General features: G+C 36.7%; 1 protein-coding gene across 6 annotated transcripts in view; it reads left to right on the forward strand.

Annotated features, from left to right (window-relative positions):
* The window catches only part of Edil3 (EGF like repeats and discoidin domains 3), a 514,777-nt gene that overhangs the window by 195,522 nt on the left and 295,878 nt on the right, over positions 1 to 23,377 (forward strand). For 4 of the 6 annotated variants that reach the window (XM_039103422.2, XM_017591169.3, XM_063282562.1 and 1 more), the window contains one exon: positions 23,079 to 23,207. The exons of the other annotated variants lie outside the window; for them this stretch is intronic. In XM_039103422.2, the coding sequence (XP_038959350.1) occupies positions 23,079 to 23,207 (129 nt within the window). The remainder of the gene's footprint in view (positions 1 to 23,078; positions 23,208 to 23,377) is intronic. 6 annotated transcript variants of the gene reach the window in all.

A 23,377-nucleotide genomic window follows, 5' to 3' on the forward strand; every position in this document is an offset into this window, starting at 1 on the left:
TTTCCTGATCAGTATTTAGAACACAGTTAGGATGATATTGCTTTGGCAAGGTGGCAGTTGTAGTTTCTACTGTAGAGTGGGCCTCACTAGCCATGCGTAGTGGACTAGGTTTGCAGGGTCAAACATGAATTCCTTTCTGTCGAATGGGCTTTAATTACAATGAAATGGCTGTTGGTTTCCTTCAATACATGAATGTTGTTTCTTCATCTTTGAAGATATATTATGGTGCTGGCTCATGGGCCACTACAAGCGGGTATGAAAATTGGGTCATCCACTCTCTTGTCAGATTTCATAGCACTTTCCAGTACCATGACTGCTATCATTCAAAGAATTGGCCTATAAAATTACTCATGCTGTTGACTCTCTCTCTCTCTCTCTCTCTCTATATATATATATATATATATATATATATATATATATATATATATATATATATTTCTCAATATACCTGGATTCTGATACACAGTAAGTTTGCAATCCTTACTGCTGAGTAATGTTTTAAGATTAAATTGTTCGTAAAACCCAACTGGTTTTATAAACAAAACATTTTTTCTTTAAAAGCTCAGTATACTACTAAGATCCTAGAAAGCATATGTTCTTAAAAAGTAAACTAGACATTTCTCTCATAGCATTGTGCTATAGCTAGATAAGTTTAATACTCAAATAAAGTTCAATGAAGGCATTTTCTGTATATGCCTTGAGGACCCTTTAAACTCCTATAAGAGATATTCTGGTGTTATTCAGGGATGTTGCTTTAAATTCTAGTTACTGCAGAGATATATTCATTTTACAAAAATGTTACCAATATTCACGTGGCATTGCATGATGATATGTGCTGTGTTTGCAGGTTTAATCGGATGTTTCATGGTAGCCATTGCTCAGAAGAAACTGGGGCAAAGCTTAATAGAGATAAAAAATAATAGAGTGAAGACTCTTCAGGTAAAGTAGCCAGGTCAAGATTCCAGAGATAGAAGTCTGACTGTTATTTTCATCATGAAAACAAGGATTGCAGAGGAAAGCAGTTTTTCATTTAGTGCAATATAATATTACTAAATTATTTACTATACTTATTTATCTGTGTTTTCAGACTCTGTAACAGATAGCATTTTGAACATAGAACGAACATGTTTTTCACATAGGACAATACAACCAGAATTAGAAATGGCATCTTACGAAAATTTGAAAGACTGTGAAATACAGTCAATCAAACTGAAGCCTGCAGTTTTTCTTTTAAAGGTGGGCTGTGTGGACCCTGAAGAAAATGGAAAGTTTTACTTCTCACATTATTCAATCCCCTTCACACAGATAGTAAGAAAATTTAAATCATTTAACTTTTCTAACATATAGCATGTTTAAAATTATTTCATCTCGAAAATTATTACAGCAAGTGTAATAGAATGTAGAAGCAAGTCATTCCACATCAAATATTTAATCTTGAACAATATGGTGAACTCTAAATGCCTTAGTGGCAGCCATCTTTCCTGCCTAACAGTCTATGCTTGAAATTTAGCATATTTTCCACACTGTCATACACAACAGTATAAGAAAACATGTTTAGGTAGTTCTTTGGAAATTATAATATCTGTAAATCTTCAATGATTATTTTAGTACTAAACATACAATCATAATTCTCTTTATTTCATCATCTATTTCTCACCTTAATTAGATTTACAAAATAATTTTTAAAACGTTTTTGCAGGAAGCTTCCAGCTATAACCCATTCTATATTAACCAAGTGGCAGAAAAATATTTGCTGCTTTCAGGAAATGATGTTACTTTGCAGGTCCTTTGCCCTTGTTAAATTGATCTTAAAGGGAATAGCTGAGTGACTATATCACATCTTATTACTTTTTTTTTTTGGTTCTTTTTTTTTTTTTTTCGGAGCTGGGGACCGAACCCAGGGCCTTGGATTCCTAGGCAAGCGCTCTACCACTGAGCTAAATCCCCAACCCCACATCTTATTACTTGCTTAAGACATTTATTTTCATAATTTATTTGATGTTGTATTTTTGTTACATTTCCCCCTTCCCTTTTCTCCCTCTAAAACTTGCCACATAACACCCACTACTCTCCTTTTTTCATGGCTCCATTTTTCTTCAATTGCCATTGCATGTGTGTATACACGTTTCCAGGACTGTTCATTTGGCACTGAACATCACTTGGTATGGTCTTCCCTAAAGGAAGACCACCTCTCATGCATACAGCTTTACTCAGTTGCATGTAGTACCTTTGTGTGCCTGTAGTGTTGAAGTCTTGTGGACTTTTCCTTGTCCAATTTGGCATGATCATTGGTATCCTCATTTTTTAGCTCACATATTCTAAGTCACGCTGGCAAGAACTTATTGTGGTTTTAGTTTTGGATGTTACTGGAGAATCAATCTCATATCAAAGTCCCTCATCCTCTGGCTTTTACAGTCTTCCTGTCTCCTCTCCTGCAATGTTCCCTGAGTCTTAAGTGTGGGTGATTTTATAGATGTATCCATAGAGACCAAGCTACAAAACTCTGCATATTGATTGGTTGTGGTTTTCTGTAGTGTTTTCTGTCTGTTGCAAATAAAAGCTTCTTAATGAGAGGAGAGGACTACATTTATCTGTGGGAGGGTATAAGAACAAACATGAAGAGATAGTAATTAAATGTTGCATTGGCTTAGTAAAATAGTAGTTACAGATTCTCCTCTAATAAACACAATCACATTGGCAATAATTGGATGGCTAGATTTCCGTACCATGTATGCTACTCTTTTGGTGAATGAGTCTTAAGTCAGACTTGGTTACTATTAGGCCCTTAGTGTATTGTTTCATATAAATCACTGATGTGGTTTATAGACATCAAAGTTGATAACACCTTCTATTGGTTGTTTCTTTTCTTTGAGAGGTGCATGGCACCTCTTAGTAGCAAGGAAGCTACAGTGTACATTTTTTGAGTTATTTATTTGGAATTTATAACATTTTATAAAGAATAAATTTATTGGGATAAGAAAAGATAATAGACAGAATAAGTCCCATAGCATTCTGCATGAGGGAATGAACTGAGCTTCTGCGACATCCATATGGTGCCATCTTGGTTATGTCAAATATCTTTCTTGGAACATAAAAACATTATATATATTAAATAGCAACACTGCAAAAACTGGATTATTGCCACTCATTCTAATGTTTTATAAGCATATTTAATGTGGCATTAAATTTAATGTCAGAGTCCTAAGAAAGTGATATTAAGATGGATTATTTATCTTTTCATTATTTGGATTAGAATGAGGTGGGTTTCAATGTCTTATAACTTTCATAAGTGGAGCTGTGCCATTTATGAACTATAGTCAATCTTAATAACACTCAGTAGAAAGCGTCAGCTGCAATAGTTTCTTTTTGACGGAATACAGTAATTACTGTGGTGCTGTGCAAATTTTCCCTATCTATATTCATGTGATTAATGTAACATGGAATTTACAATTTTAAGTGCATAATGCTGGAAATGTAGAAATGAAGATTTTATAGTAATTCAGATCTGGCTATATATATTTAATACTTATGTGGGTTGCAAAGCGAATTGAGCTTAATAGCTCAACATTTTTAACTGAGTTTGCAATGATAATATATTGTTACGTACATTAAGTGAATTCCTAGCTTCTCCATATTTATTGACTACACTTCCAGGAATATAGACGTTGTGATGCCTTTGTTTATTTGTTTAATTGTGTGTTTATATTTTCCCTTGCACTTTTTAGCTGTATGAGCAACGCTTTGCAGAACATTTCTCATCATCATGGTATAGCAGTGTAAACTGGACTCTAACCAGAATAGGTTCACAAGAATCAGTCTTAGATACACAAAATGACTTTAGGGTTATCGCATGATGGTAGCACCCACCTCTAAAGTCAGCAGAGGACAAATAACAAAGATACAAAATGAAATGTTATAAAATGGGAGAGGGGCTCCATACAAAGACAAAAAGAAGCATTGTTCCTGTGTACATTCTTAACTGTTTATCTCTCCTTTCCATCAAACATTTTCATTTCCCAGGTTTCCTCTTATGCCATAAATAAGCCACATTTTAAAAGCAAACTATGTTGGTATGATTTATGATTTAGATTCTATTTGTAGCTTGTCCTATATTAATATGAAGTAGGAAAAGGCCCAAACAGAACGCCCAATGGATTTAAAATAATGTGACTCAAAAGAGCACGTTTCCTTCACCTAACTAAATCTCATTAACCATTGTGATTTTTTGACATTCAGTAGGTAAGCATCTCTTGCTTGAATGTGTGTAAAACAAAGAGTACTTATAAAAAAGACACTGAAAGAGAAATCTTACATGGCCTGGTGTTTAGTGTTAATTTTGGATGGAAGTCTCTGTAGTTAGCAATTAGCACTGGACAAAGGAGTTATTTTCCTGGTAATTTCTTTATTGCCTATCACTGTTGTGTTTACATTAGTTATACCCAGGCATTAGATGGTAGAATTCCATTAGACTTCATTCTAGATTGTTTGCACATTTCTCTGTGCTATTTCTTTTAGTTAATGGGTACAGCTGTAGGCATTAATTTCCACCCACATCAAGGAACGCTTATGTTCCTGGGGCATATTCTCCACTTTGTACCAGTGGCTATCTTATGAATACTATGTCTTCAAAGATTTCTTGTCTGTTCTCCCCCTGATCTGCTTTGTCAGCAGGTGGCATCAGTGCTCACACACCAAAATGTTATTTCTGCAAAGGGGTCATGCTTGAACATTCTGTCAGAATTTCCCTTTGCTCCATATCTTCATCAATATAGTTCAGGCCTCCTTTTGTGCCTTTCCTGAGCAAGTTTTGACCTTGAATTGGTTTTCTCTATCTTCACTCATTCTTTTCGAATATTGTCTATACTGTCCAAAGAATTTTCTTTCAAATTGAAGCCAGGCCAAGTGGTACCTTAATTTTAAATATATCAGTGTTTCTCTTACAGCAACATTTCTGTATATGCCTGGAACGGATTTCCTGACCTCAGCCTCTCTGTCTCTCTGTCTCTCTGTCTCTCTGTCTCTGTCTCTCTCTGTCTCTCTCTGTCTCTCTCTCTCTCTCTCTCTCTCTCTCTCTCTCTCTCTCTCTCTCTCCTTTTGATATTTTTATTTACATTTCAAATGTTATTCCCACTCCCAGTTTCCCGGCCATAAGCCCCCTATCCAATCCCCCTCCTCCTTCTTCTTTGAGGATGTTCCCCTTCCGAACCACCCCCCTTCCTACCTCCTCCCTCTGACATTGCCCGACACTGGGGGGAGGAGGGTGTCCAGCCTTGGCAGAACCAGGACTTCTCCAATTGCTGCACAGCAAGGCCATTCTCTGCCACATATGCACCTGGAGCCATGGGTCTGTCCATGGGTAGTCACTGGGTAGTGGTTTAATCCCTGGGAGCTTTGGGGTTCTGGTTGGTTGATATTGTTGTTCTTATGGGGTTGCAAGTCCCTTCAGCTCCTTCAATCCTTTCTCTAACTCCTCCAACTCAGGCATTAGATAGTAGAATTCCATTAGACTTCATCCTAGATTGTTTTCACATTTCTCTGTTCTTAGTTCAATGGTTCGCTGCTAGCATTTGCCTCTGTATTTGTCATGGTCTGGCTGAGCCTCTCAGGAGACAGCTATATCAGGCCCCTGTCTGCATGCACTTCTTGACTTCATCAATATTGTCTAATTTTGGTGGCTGTATATATATGGGATGGATCCCCAGGTGGAACAGGCTCCGAATGGCCATTCCTTCAGTCTCTCCTACAAATTTTGTCTCCACATCTCCTTCTATGAACATTTTTGTTCTGCCTTCTAAGAAGGACTGAAGCATCTGCAGTTTGGTCATACTTCTTCTTGAGCTTCAAGTGGTCTTTGATATCTTGGGTAATCCGAGCTTCTGGGTTAATATCCATTTATCAGTGAGTGCATACAATCTGTGTTTATTTGTGATTGGGTTACCTCACTCAGGATGATATTTTCTAGTTCTATCTGTTTGCCTACGAATTTCATGAAGTAGTTGTCAAAACAAACACCAATAATACAGAAAAGTGATCAAACACTACAAATTACACAGAGGATCACAAAGAACATAAACAAACAAACAAATATGTGGAGTGTGGTTGATTGATATGAAAGGAGGAATTATACAGAAAGGAGAATGAAATAAACCTGAAAAAGAAAGACAAAACCATTATGTAGGGGAAATGATGAATTCACCTCATGGTGGGTGTAGGAGACATTGGAAAGGCAATGGAGGGGAGGGGATTAACGAACTGCAATATACACATATAAAAATGGCACGATGAAATCAAATCAATTGTGTGGTAACCTAAGAAATTATCTGAATATTTTAATGTTTTGCATGATTCAAAAAAGGGTATATGAGGGAAAGTTGCATTTCTCAAGTGGGATAGCTCAAATGATGTTTAAAAAACAATGACACATCTCTAGTTTATAGGGATTAAAGTCAAATGCTCTCCTTGATTGTGTGATTTAATTTCATTATCTTTTGAGAAATCTTTGAACTGACTCGCACCAACATGCATTACCACCACCAGTAAATATAGGTCCTCATCCCCACATACTAACTACATTCCACTGTAATTTCTACTCTAATTTAGATTTTCTGATATCTAAGGATATTGAACATGTTTCCATTTTTTGGGGGGAACTTTTAAGAACTCTCTATTCAGTTCAGAAGTCCATTTATTGGTAGAAATATATGGTACTTAAGAGCATTTAATTTTGTGAGTGTGTATGTCTGTGTGTGTGTGTGGGGGAAGTGTCCACACAGGTAAATCTAGGAAGAAAAAATATGGAAAGGAAAAAATCTTAAAAGCTGTGGGTAAGATAATTGAGTATATGTGACACGAACTGGCCGGGAGTTGGGAAAGACTTGGATTACTTTAAAGGGCTGTCCACTGGGAATATCATCATGCTTCTGTTATAGACAACAGAAATGGACCTAGTATATTTTTCTTCTTTTTATGGTAGATCTAGGTTGTATCTGACAGGGATGGGAGCCAAGTATGATGAGGTGCATTGTATGAAATTTCCAAATAATTAATTAAAATATTATTTTGGTGAAAAAGAAATTTGATTGGAAGATGTGGTTGAGTAAGAAGGGCTCAGAGAGATGTAAAGCAATGGTTCTTAATCTACGGCTCATGACCCGTTTGGAGTGTCAGATGACACTTTCACAGGGTCACCTACAACCATCTGCAAACACAGATGTTCACAATATGATTCATAACAGCAGCAAAAGTACAGTTAGGAAGGAGAAATGAAAATAAATTAACGGCTGGGGGCCACAACAACATGAAGAACTGTATTAAAGGTCACAACATTAAGAAGGTTGACAGCCATTGACTTAGAGGGAAGTAAAGGAGGATGAATAAGAGCAAACTGTGTACACAAACACCATAAGGAAACACGTTCTTTTTAATGCTCTCTCTAAAAACCTAGAAAAACCAAAACGAGAACAGTTATGTGGAATGTATTCTGAGCTGTTAGAACAAGTTATTGTTTTGTATCAGTGACTCACGGAGTAAATGTCTCTACTTCAGACAATATGATAAAGCCACCCACACATTCTCTTAGCATCTCAAGTCTTTAGCATGTATTTACAAAATGGGGTAATAGGACCTCTGGCTATATTCATCTAACTCCTAACTGCCCAATACATTGTCCAATCGCCTCTGTTCAGTATGGAATCGATACAATGCAATGTGAACATGCAAAGGGAGTTAATGATATATTTTTCCGTCTGTTCCCTGTTTTGGTATGGACTCTGTTTTGCTTTGCTTTGCGTTTCGCCTTAGATGGATTTGGTGACCTTTTCTGTGTTTGAGTAAGCTTCCCCAGTGCTTTCATTCTGTGATTAAGAGGCTTTCACTATGCAACCAGTTTGACATGGTCATTACTTAATGCTCACTTAACAAAATTCTACAAGACCAAATTATCACAGTGGGTGAAGGAACAGATGGCCAGCTGGCTAGAATCCATGCTTGCTGTGTTTGATGATTTCTCAAGTCTGCCCCAAAGAAGTCGCATGTGCGACCTTAGGAGGCAATCCAAACAGCCACTGGCCTGTCCAGCTGTGCTTCGGCGTCCTCAGCTGTGAAGTCGGAGTCTGTGCCTTTCCTATCTATATCCGAAGGAAGCTACAATACCTCCTGCAGGGGCCTCTCTGCTCAGTGATTACAATAGCAGCCAGGAAGGACAGATTTCGAGGGGAAACCCAAATTCTTCCACCACATCCAATCACTGTCTTCAAAGTGAAAGGGGTCATGCAAAAGTACATCTATTCTAAATACTCATTAACTGATAAGATTGTGCAACATCTGAAATTATATCACAGCAACATCGTTGAACAATGAAATTGTGGCTTGACCCCAAGCTCCAAGTGGGTAGCATGAATAAGGGGCTACAGAACACTATATCTGTTCTGCAACCATTACTGCTTGCTATTGACTGTGATAGAAGTGTGGTGTGCATTTTGAAATTATAAATATTTCAGTCAGTTAGCATTCCTGTTTTAAATGCTATCAAAGGTGTATTATGTTAGGATCTGATGATAAAGAATAAATCACAGAGGTATACTTTGTACAAGCAGTTAATAATGGACTTGAGGAAACAAAAGAAACCTATCACAGACTTACAAATGAAACAGTATTCGGTGAGACGCTGAGGTGCAGGCAGCAAGCTGAGTAGGAGGTGAGTAAGGTGAAGGGCTGTCAGAGGAAGATTGATGAAGAACATGGAAATTCTGCAGTTGCTTAGAGTTGCATGCAACATGGTGAGATTGCCTATGCTCCAGAATATTTCTATGCTCAAATATTTCTAGATAACAATCTTACAGAAAACTGTGGTCCCTATCCTATTGTTAATGTATTCCTCTTCTGCTGACATATGGAGATAAAATAACAGTTGGTAGCTGAAGGGAAACTTAAGTGACATCGTTAGGCTCTATACCACCTGCTAATGTGAATCCTTAAGTTCTTCTTCTGCCTTTACTTTTGTTTCTGCTTCTGCTTCAGTAGTTGCCAGAATGTGTGCCCATGCACAGCGTTCTTGCAGTGACTGTGGAGTCCAGGAGAAGGAGTTGAACCATTTAACTAGGAGTTGCAGACAGTTGAGAGCTGCCATATAGGTTCTGGGAATTGAATTTTATTCATTAAGAAGAGCAGACAGGATTAATCCTTCAATCATCTTCCCAACCCCATGTTTCTGTTCTTCAGTACATTCCAGTGAACTCCAACGCACACAGTTATTATATAAATGACCTGCACAGGTCTTTCTTATTTTAGTTTTTGTGTTTGCTTTCTGAAATCAGACCTCTGGATAAAAAACAGAAACAAACTTTGATATGCTTTCTTTACATTAGTTTAAAAATTGTTGGCCATTGGGTTATAAATTATTTACATAACAAATTTTCATGGAATTTTTCACATTGAAACTCTGATTTGCTTTTTTTTTTCTTTCCTTGGTATCTTCTATTTCTGTAGTGTTTATACCATTGATAGGGAAGGGACTTAAAAATGTTCCTTGAGCTTCTATTTACTAAATTTAATAATATTTTATTATTAACATTATTAAACATAATAGTATATCCATTAATTCATCAATGTCTTCTAGATGCTAGCTCTTCTATTAACAGACATATTTGTAGATCTCACTTTATAAGACTTTTTAGAAAGTCATAGATCAACATTGTTTTGTCTGTGACCACTACATATGGACCAATAAATAAAATCACACCTTCTTCAGACAGTGAATATTAGTGATTAACTAATGTATGGACCAAAATGACATTTTGATTACTTTTGAAAAGCATATACAGTATGACTACAGAAGATGCTACATTTCTGCTTGGATGATGAAACATTCAGAGCTGAGGTTTGCCATCATGATGGTGCGGTTTTAAAGCTTGTAGCCACAGTTGTGAAAGATGGGTGACTATGGGAAAGGATAGATAGAGATCACTTTACAACAAGGTAATAGCTGGAGTAGTCCTTACTAGCATTTGAAAAAGTAAGTCATTCTGCTCAAATGTGGTGCTCATCTTTGAAACATACATACATACATACATACATACATACATACATACATATGTATATACATATATTATGAGATTAAGATACTATTACTCCTGAAAATATGAATGTGATCAGCCAATACAATACTACTAATAAGTTATGACTGCTGTTCCCTTAATCACCTCCATTTACATAAGAGAGCACCTAACTAAAAAATTATAGCTAGAGAATGTTACACTCTTCGAGAGAACTGAATATCAGGAACTTCAACATATAAAGTGCCTAATATGATAGAAATGTACTTTCTCAAGGCTGAAAATCCAAATACAATGTGTTTTCTTGTTATCCTCACATAGCATTTAGGTGAGAGAGAACGATTTCTCACCTTTTGTGTGACCAAATATAGTCTCCAAGTATACAGAAGTTGAATACATGAGAGCATTCACACATGACTCCATTTAACCCTAGTCATTTCCTTACAATTTATGAGTCCGAGCACATTCATGTTCTAAAATCCTAGTGATTAGGGCATTATTTATAGACTGGATATAAAATGGCCTTTAAAAGTCTCATGGATTAAAGTCTTTGCTCCTAGATAATGTATCTAATCTGTGAGAAGTGATAAGATCATAAGAACACAAACTAAATCAATGGGTTAATCCACTTACTAAATCATTGCAATAGGAGGCTCAGAGGGGTATATCACTGTGGGATTTTTTTCTAAGTGACTTCCTCCCTATATCTATTGTTCCTCTCCCTCTCCTTCTCCCTCTCTCTTAACTCCCTCTCTCCTGTTCATCTCCCCCTCCCTCCCTTTATCTCTCCCTCCCTTCCCCCTCTCTTTACTGTGTGAGTCCTTATGTGTATGCATGTGTGTATGTGTGTGTATATCCTGCCACAAAACAAGACATGTGGCTCTAGATTTTTATTTTGACCCAGTAATAAAAGCAGTATTTTATTATTAATATCTTGAGAATTTCAGACAATATATTTTTGAAAATATTCAACCCCTCCACTCTTCCCCTAACACCAGTTCAAATCCTTCTCATGCAGATTTTCCTTTTTTCTTTTATTGGATAATTTTTATTTACATTTCAAAAGTTATTTACTTTCATGGTTTCTTGGCCATAAGCTCCCTATAGCATCCCCCTCCCCTTCCTCTATAAGGGTGTTCCCCTCACCATCCACCCCCTTTGCCATGCCTCCCACGACATTCCCCTACACTGGGGGTCCAACTTTGTCAGGACCAAGGGATTCTCCTTCCATTGGTACCCAACAAGGCCATCCTCTGCTACATATGCAGCTGGAGCCATCGGTCAGTCCATGTATGGTGTTTACATAGTGGTTTAGTATCTGATAGCTCTGGTTGGTTGGCATTGTTGTTCTTATGGCGTTGCAAGCACCTTAGCTCTTTCAATCCTTTCTATAATTCCTCCAATGAGGGTCCTGTTCTCAGTTCAATGTTTTCCTGATAACATTCACCTCTCTATTTGACATGCTCTTGCTTTGTCTCTCAGGAGACATCTATATCAGACTCATGTCAGCACGCACATATATGTATGTATGTATACATACACACACACACACACATATGAGCCACGTGGGGCAGGCTCCAATGGCCGTTCCTTCAGTCTCTGACCCAAAATTTGACTCTATATACCCTCCTATGAATATTTTTGTTTCCCCTTTTAAGAAGCAGTGAAGCGTCTGCACTTTGGTCATCATTCTTCTTGAACTTCATGGAGTATGTGAATTGTATCTTGCATAATTTAAGCTTTTGAGCTAATATCCACTTATCAGTGAGTGCATACAATGTGTATTTTTCTGTGACTGGGTTACTTCACTCAGGATGATATTTTTCTAGTTCAATCCATTTGCCTATGAATTTCATGAAGTTATCATTTTTAATAGCTGGGTAGTACTCCATTGTGTAGATGTACCACTTTTTTTTTAATCCATTCCTCTGTTGAAGGGCATCTGGGTTCTTTCCAGCTTCTGGCTACTATAAATAAGGCTGCTATGAACATAGTGGAGCATGGGTCTTTGTTGTATGTTGGAGCATCTTTTGGGTATATGCCCAGGAGAGGTGTAACTGGGTCCTCAGGTAGTGCAATGTCCAATTTTCTGAGGAACCTCCAGACTGATTTCCAGAGTGGTTGTACCAGTTTGCAATCCCACCAACAATAGACAAGTGTTCCTCTTTCTCCACATCCTCACCAGCATCTTAGCCATTCTGAATGTTGTGAGATGGAATCTCAGGGTTGTTTTGATTTGCATTTCCCTGATAACTAAGGATGTTGAGCATTTCTTTAGGATCTTCTCAGTCATTAGGTATTCCTCAGCTGAGAATTCTTTGTTTAGATCTGTAAGTCATTGTAATAAGATTATTTGTCTTTCTGGAGTCTAATATTTTGGATATTAGCCCTCTATCAGATGTAGGATTGGTAAAGATCTTTTTCCAATCTGTTGGTTGCCATTTTGTCCTAATGACAGAGTCCTTTGCCTTACAGAAGTTTTGCAGTTTTATGAGATCCCATTTGTCGATTCTTGATCTTAGAGCATAAGCCATTAGTGTTTTGTTCAGGAAAATTTCCCCAGTGACCACATGACCGAGTTTCTTCCCCACTTTTTCTTCTATTAGTTTTACTGTATCTGGTTTGATGTGGAGGTCCTTGATCCACTTGGACTTAAGTTTGTACAGGGCAATAAGAATGGATCAATTGCATTCTTCTACATGCTGACCTCCAGTTGAACCAGCACCATTTGCTGAAAATGCTATCTTTTTTCCATTGGATGGTTTTGGCTCCTTTGTCAAAAATCAAGTGACCATAGGTGTGTGGGTTCATTTCTGAGTCTTCAAGTCTATTCCACTGATCTACCTGCCTGTCTCTGTACCAATATCATAAAGTTTTTTTTTATCATTATTGCTCTGTAATACTGTTTGAGGTCAGGGATGGTAATTCCCCCAGAATTTCTTTTATTGTTGAGTATACTTTTCGCTATCCTGTGTTTTTTGTTATTCCAAATGAGTATGCAAATTGCTCTTTCTGACTCTATGAAGAATTGATTTTGCATTTTGATGGGAATAACACTGAATCTGTGATTGCTTTTGGAAAAATAGCTATTTTTACTTAATTAATCCTGCCAATACATGAACATAGGAGGTGGTTCCATTTTCTAAGATCTTCTTCAATTTCTTTCTTCAGAGACGTGAAATTCTTGTCATACAGATTTTTCACGTGCTTGGTTAGAATCACACCGAGGTATTTTATGTAATTTGGGACTATTGTGAAGGGTATCATTTCCCTAATTTCTTTCTCAGCCTGTTTATCCTTTGAGTAGGGGAAGGCCACTATTTTGTTTGAGTTAATTTTATACCCAGACACATTGCTGAAGTTGTTTATCAGGCTTAGTAGTTCTCTGGTGTAACTTTTGGGGTCACTTATGCATACTGTCATATCATCTGCAAATAGTGATATTTTGACTTCTTCCATTCCAATCTGTATCCCTTTGACTTCCTTTCATTGTCTGATTGCTCTGGCTACAACTTCAAGAACTATATTGAATAAGTAGGGAGAGATTGAGCAGCCTTGTCTAGTCCCTGATTTTAGTGGAATTGCTTCAAGTTTCTCTCCATTTAGTTTAATGTTAGCTGCTGGTTTGCTGCATTTAGTTTTTATTATGTTTAGCTATGGTCATTGAATTCCTGATCTTTCCATGACTTTTACTATTAAGGGGTGTTGCATTTTCTCAAATGCTTTCTCAGAATCTAGTGAGATGAGCATATGTTTTTTATCTTTGAGTTTGTTTATATATCAGATCACGTTGATGGTTTTCCATATATTGAACCATCCCTGAATCCCTGGGATGAAGCCTACTTGATCATGATGGATGACCTTTTGATGTGTTCTTGGATTCGGTTTGTGAGAATTTTGTTTTTTGTTTTTTGGTTTTTTTTTTTTGTTTTGTTTTGTTTTGTTTTTTTTCAGAGCTGGGGATCGAACCCAGGGCCTTGTGCTTGCTAGGCAAGCACTCTACCGCTGAGCTAAATCCCCAACCCGGTTTGTGAGAATTTTATTGAATATTTTTCCATCAATATTCATAAGGGAAATTGTTCTGAAGTTCTCTTTCTTTGTAGGGTCTTCATGCGGTTAGGTATAAGCATAATTGTGGCTTCATAGAAGGAATTTGTTAGTGCTTTGCTTCTATTTTGTGGAATAGTTTGGAAAGTATTGGTATGAGGCCTTCTATGAAGGTCTGATAGTATTCTGTACTACACCCATCTGGTCCTGGTCTCTTTTGTTTGGGAGACTTTTAATAACTGCTTCTCTTTCTTTAGGAATTATGAGGTTCATTAAGATTTTCTACTTGACATTTCTTCTTCTTCTCCTTCTGCTTCTCCTTCTCCTTCTTCTTCCTTCTTCTTTCTTCTTCCTTCTTTCTTCTTCTTCCTTCCTCCTCTTCTTCCTCCTCCTTCTTCTTCTCTTTCTCCTTCTGCTTCTGTTTCTGCTTCTTCTGCTCCTAACCACCAAGAAATAGTTGAAGTACAGCTATATCCTCTTTTCTTTTTCTATCTTTTATTCTGTCCTATCTAGTGTTAGGGTTTTGAAATAACAGAAAGGGAGTATAAATGGGTAGAAGAAACAAGAACCACAAATTAGCAAACACTATGGAAGGGAACAAGGAACCGGGCAAGATGACTGTGAAGACAGGCAGGGATTGACAGGATGCTCTGAATAACCAAATGATGTTGAGATGGATCATGTGCCAGTACTAATGACCACATGACATCATTATCCGGAGCCCCTCAGAAGTTATTTTTTTGAGAGTTTATTTGATGCCTTCTTTTCCAATTTGAACCCTCCAGAGCTTAGAGGATTGTTTCTGCTGTTTTATGCTGCAGAGTGAGTAGAAATTAGCTGCAGCTATCCTGAAATGAATACAAGGCCCGGAGAGCCTGCTGTGTAAGCACTGGTCATCTCCAGGCCCCCTGCAGACATTTACATATTGACACTCTGTGTTCTGCAGGGGAAAGTTTGTCAGCATGTACTGGAAAAAAAGTCTGCTTACCATAGATTTTAATTTGCATGATTTTCCCCAGAGCTTTTACAGTTTGAAGAGAAAGCTTATTAATCTTGCTGATTTTCTACAATAATGATTTTTAAATTGTTTAGAGTAGTTTAGTTATAAATATAAATACAAAATACTTAGATGAGCTGTTTTTCCTAACATACCTGAAACTTGTACATTTATATTTATGAGAAAGAACAGAGAAAACAAAAACAAAAACAGACTACATAGAATACAGCTTTAAAACATCTATCCCATAAGCATGTCTGAAATAATTTCTTTTTCAACAAGTTTTTTAAAATATATTTTTTATTTTTATTATTATTTCTAGTTATGTGTTTGGGTGTGTGTGAGTGTATTGTGTGTTTGTGTTTGTGTGTGTGTGTGTGTTTGTGTGTAAGAGAGAGAGAGAGAGAGAGAGAGAGAGAGAGAGAGAATGAGAAAGAGAGAGATTGGGTGGGAATAGTGTGATTGGGTGTGATTATAAGTGTCTACAGAGTATAGATGAGGACAGATGCCTAGAACTGCAGTTACATGAGTCTGTATGACTACCAAAATGGGTACTGGGAACTAAACTGGTATGTTACAAGAACAGTATTAACCATTGAGGGAGGAACCACTGTAACGTGCCAACTAGTTTTTTTTTAAGTTAGTACGATTTAAAATGACAACAAGAAAATATCCAAGTCTTAATAAATGTAAACACAACCCTGAGAGAGGACTTCAGTATGTTTATTAAGAAAAGAGTTAGAACCAACTTTTGAGTCTTAACTGTTTGTTGCTCTTTCAATTGTCCAGCAACCACAGCTTGAAAGCCCATACTTTTGCAATGACTACATCGGTGTTTCTTTATTATGCGTTTAATGTACACATTCAATTTTAAGCACTAATTTTAAGATTTTTGAGACATAACATATAACCTAGACCAACCCTGAATGTACATCTTACTGGGGTAATAATGCATTTGCTTCCTAATATTCTGGCTGTTCTCTAATTGGAGCACAGTGTTCACTGTTTAAGATTATAACTGTGTTACATATATGAAAATAATTTGAACTCTGTGGACTTTGACATTAACATTTCTCTAACATTATGAAAAGATGGATGCAAAACAGCACAGTATTTGAATCTATTGTTTTGTAAGTAATTACTCTTTTTGACATACTTATATGAACTTGCTTAAAGACGCCTGGAAGAATGTTGTTGAACCCAGTTGATCATTAATTTTGATCACATGCTGTCCCCATTATGTTCGGAACTACTTAAAGATTCCCTAAAAAAAGCATTTCAGCATTGATTTAAACATTCCCAGAAGCCTTTTGGATTTGGAAGTTCATTTATGTTCTTGGTTAAGAGTGATATCACCAAACATATTGGTTTAGTATTCATAATACAAACCATAAGTGAAGCACATAGCCACCAGCCTCTGAGCTTCTCTATGTCTGTAATACAAAACGATGTCAAGTTCTTTAGAGAGCTGTCTTGAGTGGAAAGACATTACAGTGTGTTTGTAGGTGTTGCTTCTGTTATGATTTCTACGTGGCTCAGAAATATAAATATGTTTTCCAACTTTGGTTGCGGCTACATTGTTTTTAATGTTGTGTTTAAGTCACCTGTTCCAGTCCTGACGAGATACAAGAGACGTAGAAGACATGCTTAAAATACAATAAAGTCTTGGCTGTTAAAGTTAACAGCATCAAGTGTAAGAGGAGAGGTGGGAAGACATATAAAATGGCTAAAGTTCATTATATAAATGGATGAAACTGTCAAACAGTAAAAATTTTTAAGAGATTATTATAATGCCAGGGGGAATCTCAGAATTAAATTTCATGAAACCATTACCTAAACAATGAAATGTATTAATCCTAAGTGTGTACCACTCACAGTACTTGTGAGCTGTGAAATTTTCTTTAAAATCAACCACACAAAAGTGAAAATGAAATGTACTTTGACATTATGAGCTTACTCTTCCTGCTGCCCTCAATCCTAACCCCATGGAAAGCACTGATACAAGTTACTAGCACAGTTCCACCAACACAGTTAGTGCCTCATGAATAGAAGCTACTAGTGTAAGGGCCAGGTTTATTCTTACTAGTGCAGAAGAAGGAGCCTCACATATTATAAGCACTTAATTTTATTTATTGGTATACCAAGAGCTAAATAATGGCTTTAGTAATAAGTTGCCATCTGGATGTGAATGGCACAAAAATGTAAGTTTCCCCATATCCCTCATTTGCATGTAATTAAACTTCTTATCACTTGGAGAAAAGAAAACTAGAAATCATTGCTATACATTTTAATTCTTTATGTGCAATATCACATACCAAACAATTTTGACTACCCAGCAAGTTTTGTGGCTGCTCACCTATTTCATCTTTAGTACTAACTTACTTTATAGTCATCTCTCTTTATTCAGACTCAAAGGATATAGCTTTATTAGTATGTGGATTATTTGATTAACAAAAAAAGCACTGTCAATAATGTTATACAATGCTACATTTTTCTAATAATATATTATCCAAAGAATTAGGGTATATGCAGTCATGATGAATATTAATAAAATTCTGCAATTAAAAATAACAATTTTAAAGCATCAACCTTATTAGAAAGATAGAAAGAAAACCTGATCACAAATTCAGAAGCCTTGAAACTTGTAAAGTCTATAAAATTCTAGAAAGTAGCTACCTTAATTTATGAAAAGAAAATAACACTATTGGTATTTTAAATAAACCTAGAATAAGGTGTCATACATAGATGTCATTATTACCACTCGTTATTGACATAACTTCATTTTGTCAGATGTAACAAATCCAATCTCATGTGTAGGAACCAGGATTCTTCCCATATGAAGTTTATGGCCTCCAGCAAAGGGCATAGGAAGCCTCTCATCTCAGCACTCAAGCTTTCTGCCTTGAGAAATCAAAGAGTGCATGAAAGGTATGGAGAGACTGGAGGCTGGAAAGCTGACTCAGTGGTTGAAAGTGATTGCCCTGTAATCATGAGAACTGGAGTTCAGATCTCAGCACCACATAAATAAGTCAGGAATCCCTACAAATGCCTGAAAAGAGCCTGGAGGATTACTGCAGCCTGTTTGCTTCTAGCCCAGCTGCGCAGGCAGGGCCACCAGGTTCAGGGAAAGACTTGCCTCAGAGGAAGGACTGAGGACTGATAGAGAAGGTCAAAATAGACACTTTTCTGGATGTAGAGACACATGATTCCAACTGACAGTGCACACACATACACACACACACACACACACACACACAGAGAGAGAGAGAGAGAGAGAGAGACAGAGACAGAGACAGAGACAGAGACAGAGACAGAGACAGAGGCAGACAGAGACAGACAGACAGGAGACAAAGAGATGCATGCACACAGACACAAAAACACACATACGCACATACACACATTGACATAGACATAAGTACACACAAAATTGAACATATCTATAGAATATATAGAATAGGTTCTACATATAATTAAGATTAACTTCTATCAGTGTAATTGAATTTATACATTATACTAATAAGAAAAAGTATCATTAGCATTAGAGCCTTTCTATCTATATCTATATTATCTAATATATTCGGATCCAATGGCTGAAGACTCTGAGATGCTTGCATTAGGGGAGGCTTTTGAACGTTGCATTATTTATAGAAATATGCTCAGTGAATTCGTGCTGACTATTTACATCTGTCAAAACTAACATTAATGAACAGATTGACAACTTGGGAGCAAGCACAGCTTGCTAGGAAAATTGTAGACTTTGTAGTCAGGCAAAGTATGATAAAAGATTTGCTTCTGATTAGACATGTTACTGAACTTCTTTGTAACCACCCCCTAAATCCAGAATATATTCTTACAACATATATTTTAAAAGATACGAATTTAAAAGGACTCTAGAAAAGAAAATCCTACTCCCACATGATTTACTTCACCCCTATCCTTAAAAAACAAAAACACTGGTTTTCATGGACTGAGAAAAATCCTTTCCTAAAACCATGGTGGCAGCTGAGGTCACAATCGCCTTTGGGATGCAAATACAAAGAGCTCCAACTCAAAAACTCACATCTGCAGAGAATCCCAGAGACTGGATCAAGATTTCTGAACAGAATTGTGTTCCCAGGGAGTTTACTACTTAGGATTCCTCAGTCAAATCTTTCTCTGGGTTTCTGTCTTTAACTGGAATCCACTGAACTGCATGACCATCAACCCTTCTTCGCTTCTACCAGAATAAAGGCTGTAAAATGCTACAGATTTCCCTATTGGCTTTCTCAAACCCACCCAGCAGACTCTGGTGGTTAGCTGATGCTGGTGGAGATCTAGATCACCGAAAACATAATTTTGTGCAAATGACTAACCCCTGAGTTATGGGCACCACGATTTCATATTAGACACGTTTCCTCATGAATTAGCCACTCAGGACTTGGTCTGTCCTCTCTCCATGGGGACTTTATTTTCAGCTTTGTTAGGATTCCTTCCCATTGTTCTTTTCTGTATTTCCTCAGTGCTTCCCTGTACTAAACTGTCTGATCTCGCCTTCTTGCCTAGTCTAATCTTCAAAAAACAGTGTGCATAAATGTGCCAGGTCGTCCAGGCTCCTTTGTGCCCACTCTTCTTCAAAGAAACTTTCAATGACCCACTGCTTTGCATCAATTTTATCTCCTAGCACGACCAAGCAAAGGTCTTACATTCGAATCTTTTATTAATTCCCCATGGAGTTTCTTTAACCTAAGTGAATGTGGAAAAGGTTGCTATTCTCTCTGCTATAATTACTCCACTCTCTCGACGAAGCAAGAATAGCTTCATTAATTTTGATTTTAATAACTATTTTTTCTCCCAGGTATAATTCCTTAAATCCAATTTTCTTCATACATAGAAATTTTTAGATTTTACTGAATTCTTATCACATTATGTTTTCTTAACCTGCTACATTGGGCGATTGGATTAGGTGTCTTTCACAATGCCCCATTTGCTCAGAAATTAATAATCATTTGAATATATTTTGTGTATTTTTATGTAACATGTATAAGTATCAGTTACCACTTATTTAAAATATACTTTTACTTTTTTTCTGGTCTGGAAGAGAATTGATGCAACAAAACCCTTAGTGTTACTTTTGTTAGATTCTCCCCTCCTGGAATCACAGATTCCTAGTTTGAGATCTAAATGCATCACCAGGAGATATTAATCTGATGAATACCATCAAATTTCTCTGACCTTCAACTTTAAACATCAACACAACAGCAACCAGGGCCTGTATAAGAGAATAGCAACCACTTTATTCTTTTTCTGTGAGAAATAGATGAGATTATTTTTCTTAAACTATGTTCTTACAGTATGATGTATTATCAAATAAGTTTTGGAGTACAGAAGAAACAGAAAGGAGGGTTGGGATATTTAGCATGATGCTTAGCATGAGGAAACTTGTTTCAATTGCTTCTTGATGTTTTCATAGGTTTTATATTTATTTTGTTTTCTTAAACACAGACCATGTCTCCATTTAAGGAAAGTTACTACATTATTTGATTCATAGATACTATGTGGGACTAAACTATTTGCTTCAGAAAAAATTGTAAACAATCATATCACATACTTAATATTTACAAATTGAAAATATGGGAAGCACATAGCTAACGACATTGTTACCATTGTATAGTTAATTTTAAGATAAAACAGTCAGCTTTAATCTACTTAATAAATGCCCTCATTGTAATGCAATCTTACTGACATTAATCCTCATGTTGTGGGCTGGAGAGAGAGCTCAGTGGTTAAGAGCACTAACTGCTCTTCCAAAGGTCCTGAGTTCAATTGCCAACAACCGCATGATGGCTCACAACCACCTGTAATGGGATCTGTATGGGGATTACGTATATATAATAAATAAACAAATAATTCTTTTAAAAAATCCTCATGTTGTACATTAGATATCTAGGTATCTTTTTTGAGGATATGAATTTATAGATACTTACAGGAAAAGGTCAGATTTCATAATTTCTTTTCAGTTTTTAAAACAAATGCTAGAGATGAAGTATGAATTTGGACACTATAAAGTGCCTACAGACTATTCCTAGTAAATCATTTTTTTTATTATTTCATTCAATATTAAGCAGAAAGAAGTGGAGTGTTTTTCCTTATAAGGTTTCTAAAGTAAATAATCAAATCATAATTCTCTTTCTATCACAGGAGCATGTTACCCAGTCTCCAACCATGTTCAAACCTAATGTGGATTGGGCTGCTCTAAGGGAAGATGGTGAATGTCCTCTTTCCTTAAAGTTCACTTTCCATTATCCATTACCAACCTTGCTTGGTGTATCTTTTAAGTCGTCCCAACTCTTCGGTATTTTTGTATCCAGTGCTCTACCTTCCCTCTTGTCTCAGCTGAGAGCTTTAGCTTCTCTTTTGATCTTTCTCCGGGACTCTGGATGTGCTCCTCATGAATTAGCAGACATTTAATTTCATAGCCCCAACATTCATATTATAGGTTCAGCATATAAACTAAGTTTCAATAATTTTTTCCTTACAAACATATTCTAGTATCTATACTTTAAAAAGAGTTGCTCCTAATTGATCTCTCCCATCCTCCCAGTTTTTACATCTACCAATGGTAAATTTGACTAACCCAGCCTCACCTTGATGTCTGATCTACTTTTCCAATGATAAGTCTTAATAAATGCACTTTCTCATCTTGACTCCTTTCACCCATTGTTCATCACAAACACTTTTAAAAACCCACTGCTTGTCATTAATTTTTCTTCTAGTAGGGCAAGTCAAAGGTATTACAGTAATCTTTTCAAATTACTTTTGTTCTCTGGCCATTTTTATCTTTAAGTGAAAACTTTCCTTGATTTCCCTAGACACCTTCAGAATCTCTCCTCTGGGTTCTGTCTTCTCTCAGTTAGAACTTACTCTAGAAAACTGAATGTGGTGAAAGCATTGTACTGAATGCTTATGAGTTATAAAGGACAACAGGACTGTTGCATGCTTAGCAGAGGCCCTCAGACTGTGACAGCCTGTCACTTCTAAAAGAAGAAAACAGTAAAGAAAAGAAAGCATTGTCTACATAAAGCTTCAGAGTGACAGCGTATTCTAGCAGAGTTCAGTTGTACCAGAGGAGCATCCCAGAGTACAGAATACCCACTTGAGTAGTTATTGCCCAGTTTGATACCACATGGTGCTCTGTCATTGCCTCAGGGAAGTGACCTGGAGTGAACACTGTTGCACCAGATCTTTCAGAACCTTAGCTGAATTGTTGCAGCAGATCCTACAGTGGATGCTGCCAGCTAATCACACTGGTAACAGCTGGTTTTGCCCAGGGAAACCTCAGAATGATTATTTCGTGCAGCAGTTTTCAATCTTTTTGAACTTACATTCTCGAAGTCAACAAAATGGTTATGTGGCCTCTCAAGCAACTCTTCATGACTTACTCAGGTTAGCGTGGACCACAGTAGTTTCTCTAAGGCTATTTTCCTCCTCAGTTTTATGAAATTCCATAAATTACTGCAAGCATCAGTTGACTTTTTCTATGTTGGTAAATTCAGATTCTTTTTCTATCAACCAGGTCAAAAGTGCTTTAGAAACTGTAACTCATTATTAATTTTTCAACATGTGAAAGGTTATTCTACAATTCAAAGATTCTGATAATAATAATTGAATTAGGGCTAATTTAATACATAATATGTAGTCAATACTACTCTGTATATTTTAATATATGAACTCTTTTCAACTGTAATATAACCTCTAAAGTTAATTTTATTGTACTAATATTTGTCAAAAGACCTAACCAAGGCAACAGGAAAAGTAAATAATTTCCCAAGATCACATAGCTAAAAGATAATGGCATTCATATTCAAATTCGGGCCATTCATCAGAGTTCATACAGCTGTGCTTTTCCTCTAAAACATCAAGAACAAAGTTGTCAAGTGAAAATGTGGATAAAAGCATCTTTTATTAAGCACATGCATTATAAAGCATTTGTCTCTGTCTTTCAGGTCCCTGCATCCCCAATCCATGCCATAATGGAGGAACTTGTGAGATAAGTGAAGCATATCGGGGAGACACATTCATAGACTATGTTTGTAAATGTCCCCAGGGATTTAATGGGATTCACTGTCAGCACAGTAAGTTATTTATATTCATTGTGCTTTTATTTTTATTGATGTATCATGTACAAGCCATTACCCTTTCTGTTTCTGGTCAAGTCGCAGAAATGTAGAGTAGCACAAAGTCTAGGCATTTTTGGCTCATGTGGCCTCTCTCCACAGTACATGTCACATCCCATGATGAGGGC

The sequence above is a fragment of the Rattus norvegicus genome, chromosome 2 (assembly GCF_036323735.1).
Source record: "Rattus norvegicus strain BN/NHsdMcwi chromosome 2, GRCr8, whole genome shotgun sequence".
Lineage (NCBI taxonomy): Eukaryota > Metazoa > Chordata > Mammalia > Rodentia > Muridae > Rattus > Rattus norvegicus.